Raw genomic sequence first — 5045 nt, forward strand, 5'->3', positions numbered from 1 at the left:
ATGAGTGCCCGGACCCCACCCAGACTCCTTGACCTGGCGGGAAGGCACTTGCTGAGGGCCGACGACTTGGACTCTTCCACTCTGGAGAGTCTGCCCACGGAGCTCTTCCCGCCCCTCTTCCTGGAAGCCTTTGACGGATACCGGACTGAGACCCTAAAGGCCATGGTGCAAACCTGGCCCTTTGTCCGCCTGCCTCTGGGGGCCCTGATTGAGCTGCCTCATGTGGGGCCCCTACAAGCCGTGCTGGAAGCACTTGATGTTCTGCTTGCCCAGAAGACTCGATCCAGGTGAGTCTGTCCTGGGAACCTGGCAAAATCCTGGGAGTCCCAAGGAAGACAGCTGGGGTGAGAGGATGCAGATGGAAAGGGATGGATCAGAGGGTTCTGAAGACAGCAATGAAGAAGCCTTGGGTGGCTATGAGAAATACCTTCTGGTAGCGTAAGGGTGCCTTGAATGAAGGGGCGCCTTCTGGAATATTCCCCACCTCTCCCCAGTCATGCTTAGAGTTACTCGAGTGGACAATCAGACAGGGAAAGAGGGCAAAGGGGGATGGAGGAAAGTGAGGCAGAGACGGAAGAGGGCAAGGCAGCTGGTGACGTCAGGAAGATTAAGTTACAGCACGGGGGGGGGGAGGGCAGTCTGTTTTCCAAGTGGGAGGCTGTTGGTTTTGTTTTTGGTTGCTGTTGCTGTTTTTCGTTGACTGTGTGGAATTTACTGCATCCTCGTCAATCTCCTTCTTCTCCCAGGAGGTGCAAACTGCGGGTGCTAGATTTACGAAACACTGGCCAGAACTTCTGGAGCATGTGGTTGGGAGCCAGCAGTGATGGGTGCTCAAGCTCACGAGAGGCAGCGGTGGCTGAGCCCAGGTCAACGACCAGGCGGCCCTCGACTCCACTGAAGGTTTTTATAGACCTTTGCCTGAAGAAAAGGAGCCTGGACAACTTCCTCACCTACTTCCTTAGGTGGGTGGAGCAGAGAAGGTCTTCCGTCCACCTATGTTGCAAGAAGCTGAAGATCGTGTCAATGCCAATGGACAGTATCGTGAAGGTCCTGAGCATGGTGCAGCTGGACTGTATCCAGGAGGTGCAAGTGAGTTGCACCTGGAATCTGTCCACCCTGGCCACATTTGCTCCTTTCCTGGGTGAGATGAGTAACCTGCAGAGACTCCGTCTCTCCCACGTCCACGGGTCTGCCTTCAAGAAGCAGGAGCACGATCACGTCGTGCAAATTACCTCCCAGCTGCGGAGGCTGGGCCACCTGCGGGATCTCCATCTGGAGTCCTCTTCCTTCCTTGGAGGCTGCCTGGACCAGATGCTCAGGTGAGTGTGGGCCACTGGCTAGGGAACATGAAACACAACATCAGAACGTCCAAAGGACCGTCTCTCACGTTGCTCTCTCCTGAGGTGTGCCGTCCCACACGCAGGCACATCAAGGGAGGGGGTTAAGCTGACCCAGTGGTGCCTGTGAGGAGGTAGAGAGTATTATCTGGGATGTTTGCATCCCAGGGTTGGTAATTTCCTCCTAACTTGGAGGCATCGATGTTAAAATGGGGAACGTAGCTAAGCGAACAGGACATTGGAGTGGCGAAACGACCTCAGATCAGAGCGTCCCTGAAGGGAAGCTCTCCGCTCCCAAGGTTGGTGCCCGCAGTGAACCTGTGGCAAATCCCCTGTCTGTAAGAGATTGTTTTGTGCTCCAAAGTTGGTTCCTTAAGCGCGTCTCCCTAGAGCCTCACCTGGCCAGAGATGTCGGATGTGGAGCTCCCCCTCGGGCTGAAGGAAGCCTTACCCGAAACCCTTTCTAGATCGCATCTCTCCACACTAGTAGTCAGTGAGGTCCACACTTGAGGGAGATGCTCTATGGCTCTCCTCAGAGCACGTTCTTGCGATTCCACGATCTCCACTCGTCCTCAGAAGGGAGTGGAGTACGTTGTACTCCGCTTGATAGATGAGGAGAGAGTGTCTTTGAGACACTGTGAAGGGACTCGGTGCCACAGGGAGGCTGAGAGCCCTCAGCCTAGAATGAGACGGGGCCAATCAGCGTGTTGACCCTCAGTGGATGGTCAGACTGCTATAAGCCTTTGTAGAAACCTTTTGTCTCTCCGCTGTGTGCAACCTGGCACCCGGTTCCCAAGGACTAAGCGTTTGGTTTCTCCCCAGGTGCCTGAAGTCCCCCTTGGACAGCCTGTCCATAACCAAGTGCTGGCTTACAGAATCAGACTTGACCCACCTGTCCCAGAGCCCGGACATCAGTCAGCTAAAGAGCCTGGATCTGAGCGGTGTCACCATGACCGACTTTAGGCCTGAGCTCCTCCCCGTTCTGCTGGAGAGAGTGGCAGCCACCCTCCAGGAACTGGACTTAGATGTGTGTGGGATCACGGACACCCAGCTGGAGGCCTTCCTGCCTGCCCTGAGCCGCTGCTCCCAGCTCCGGTTCTTCAGCCTGTGTGGGAACCTCCTGTCCACTGCCGTCATGGAGAAGCTGCTGCGACACACCGCTGCGCTGCCCTGTTTAAGGCAAGAGCGGTATCCTGCCCCTCAGGAGAGTTACAGACCTCGGGGTGTTCTCCCGGAAGCGAGACTTGCCCAGCTTCGGGCTCAGCTGTTGGAGATTCTGAGAGACTTGGGAAAACCCAGGATCATCTGGATCGGCCTCTGCCCCTGTCCTCGCTGTGGTGAGGATGTATGCCCTCACATGGAGCCCATCATATACAGCGGTCCTGCCCCTGCCTAGGGGGTTGCCTCTCTCAGAAGCTTTCTTCGGTGCACCTGGAAACGGAAATCTAGAACTTGGGGCCACGATGAAGGGAACTCAGACCCAGGGTTTCAGGCATCTGTTCAAGGCGAATGGGGATAGGAAACGTGTTAGTCGGGCGGCGGGCGGTGGTGGTGGTGGTGGTGGTGGTGGTGGTGGTGGTGGTGCGAGATTGCAGGGGGGCATTATAGACCCTGGGAGGGCATGGGACTTTCAGGTTCATGTGCTTTTAGAATCTGATATGAACCTGCGTGGGTCCACGAGGGAGACCCACGTGTTAGAGTTAGCCTGCGGAGATCGTTGTAAAGAAATTGTCAGGAAATATCGTATGACATCCCTCCTATGTGGCATCCAAAAGGAAAAGACACAAACGAACGTACTTGCAGAAACGGAAAGACTCACGACTTCGAGAATGAACTCATGGTTGGTTTGTGTGTGCAGGGGCGGGGGATGGGTGTGCGCGAGGGACGGTTGGGCCTTGAGGGGAGTCATGTACACACCAGTGTGTTTAGCGTGGATAACCACCGGGAACCTATTGTATAGCTCATGGAGCTCTGCTCAGTCTTATGTGCCAGCCTGGATTGGAGGGCTGTTCCGGGGAGAATGGATACGTGGCTTATCTAAACTGAATCCCTTGGCTGTTCACCTGAAACTACGGCAACACTGTTAATTGGCTAGGTCCCAATACAGGACGTCTTTGGTGTTAAACACACAAATTGTTGGAGCAGAGAACTTGTCAAGAATAAGGAGAACCTCCAGGGTACCAAACAGGAAGGAAGTCTAATATGACAGTGGATAAACGCACAGATATGACTTATTGATGATGTTGTATAGCAAGAAAATCATAGGACCTCATAAAGCAAGTCTACCCCAATAAAAATTCATTACATGAAATAAAGAAACACGCATGGAAGATCTACTGCTGCCGTCCCTGACAGATTATTCTGTGTTCAGTTCATGCCTCAATTATCTCAAGTAACTTAATAAAAAATAAAGAAATGGCACCGAGGTGTCTACGATACAAACACCTGACTATTCCCAGAGTGTTTTATTCTGTGTGGAACATCTCCTTTGTGGGTGTGTGCGTGTGCGTGTGCGTGTGCGTGTGTGTGTGTGAGTGTGTGTGTGTGTGTGCATGCCCGCGACCGGGGTCCCAGGAGCGAGGGCATGTGGGCGTGTGTTGGTTCAGTCACTGAGTCACGTCCGACTCCTTGGCACCCCACGGACTGTAGCCCGGCTGGCTCCTCTGTGCATGGAATTCCCCAGGCAAGGCCACTTTAGTGGGTTGCCATTCCCTTGTCCAGGGGATCTTCCCAACCCAGGGATGGAACCCAGGTCCCCCGCATGGCAGGCAGATTCTTTACCAGCCGAGCCCCAAGGGAAGCAGGACTGCCTATATCTCAGTTCTAATGGTAGAATTCAGTCAGTGTTTGCCAAGTGAATGGGGAATGGAGAAAGGATCCTTGATGACCCGGCCACCCCATCAATCTCTGCTCCCTGAATGTATATGGGAGCCAAGCAACTAATGGAGAGAACTGAAGACGCAAGCGGGATCGATCCAATGAGCGCTCTAGTGACTCATCAGGTGCCCGTTGCTGATTGGCTGAGCAGTGGGCCAGCGGGATGATGGGAATCGAAAGTCCTTTTCTGGCCCTGGAGTCACAGGTGGGTTCTCCGCCGCGTCTACGTCTGAGCGCCCTGCAAGCCACAGCCGAGCAGTAAGTTCCCACCCTCAGATAAGGACGTCCTTTCCTTACTTAAGGTAAGCTGATGTGGAAGGGTAGCGTGTGGCTCTGGATGGCAAGCAGAGTTTGCCATAAAATCCTTTCTTTCCCGAGAAGGCATTTCAGGGTTTGATTTTGCCTCTCACTGTAGTGTTACCTGAATCTCATCAGAGTTTCATCGGTGATTTAGCTGGAATCATTTTCAATGTCTTTACCGAGACATGCTTGTTATTCATGAAATGATCGGTTTGGAATTTTCGTTCATTTCATGAAATGTAAAATGCATATTGAGCACACAGTTGGCAGTCGTGTTTTGGCTCCTCAGTACTAGCGCGATGCTTGTTGCAAGCAGGCAGCGAGATAGCTCTTTGTCCGCCACTGGGGGCCCCGTCTAGTGTTCCGTGGCTAAAGTGCGTCACTGGCACCCCTGCTAGTGCAGCGACCTTGGCCCTGATCGGATTCCGTGGAAAGGAAGGGAGACGGTCTAAGGTGTGCTCTTGCAGTGTCTGAATTGGATCCCTTGATCCCTGGCAGCTTCAACGGGAGTCGTCTTGGAGCAGAGTCAGG

The 5045-nt window shown here is 53.7% G+C and overlaps 1 protein-coding gene across 1 annotated transcript; it reads left to right on the forward strand.

Moving 5' to 3' along the window:
• On the forward strand, positions 1-2733 carry LOC148775123 (PRAME family member 8-like). Its single transcript, XM_088845039.1, has 3 exons — positions 1-287; positions 747-1319; positions 2160-2733. Exons 1-3 carry the CDS (start codon positions 1-3, stop codon positions 2731-2733), a joined length of 1434 nt encoding a protein of 477 aa, XP_088701165.1.
• The last annotated feature ends 2312 nt before the right edge of the window (positions 2734-5045 follow it).

Source organism: Moschus berezovskii, chromosome 17 (genome assembly GCF_049115385.1).
Source record: "Moschus berezovskii isolate FMDL1 chromosome 17, NW_MosBer_1.0, whole genome shotgun sequence".
NCBI classification, from domain to species: domain Eukaryota; kingdom Metazoa; phylum Chordata; class Mammalia; order Artiodactyla; family Moschidae; genus Moschus; species Moschus berezovskii.

Coding starts and splice junctions, on each gene's coding strand:
- LOC148775123 (XM_088845039.1), top strand. CDS start 1: ATGAGTGCCCGGACCCCACCCAGACTCCTTGACCTGGCGGGAAGGCAC. Junction 288..746: donor GCCCAGAAGACTCGATCCAG/GTGAGTCTGTCC, acceptor TTCTTCTCCCAG/GAGGTGCAAACTGCGGGTGC. Junction 1,320..2,159: donor TGCCTGGACCAGATGCTCAG/GTGAGTGTGGGC, acceptor GTTTCTCCCCAG/GTGCCTGAAGTCCCCCTTGG.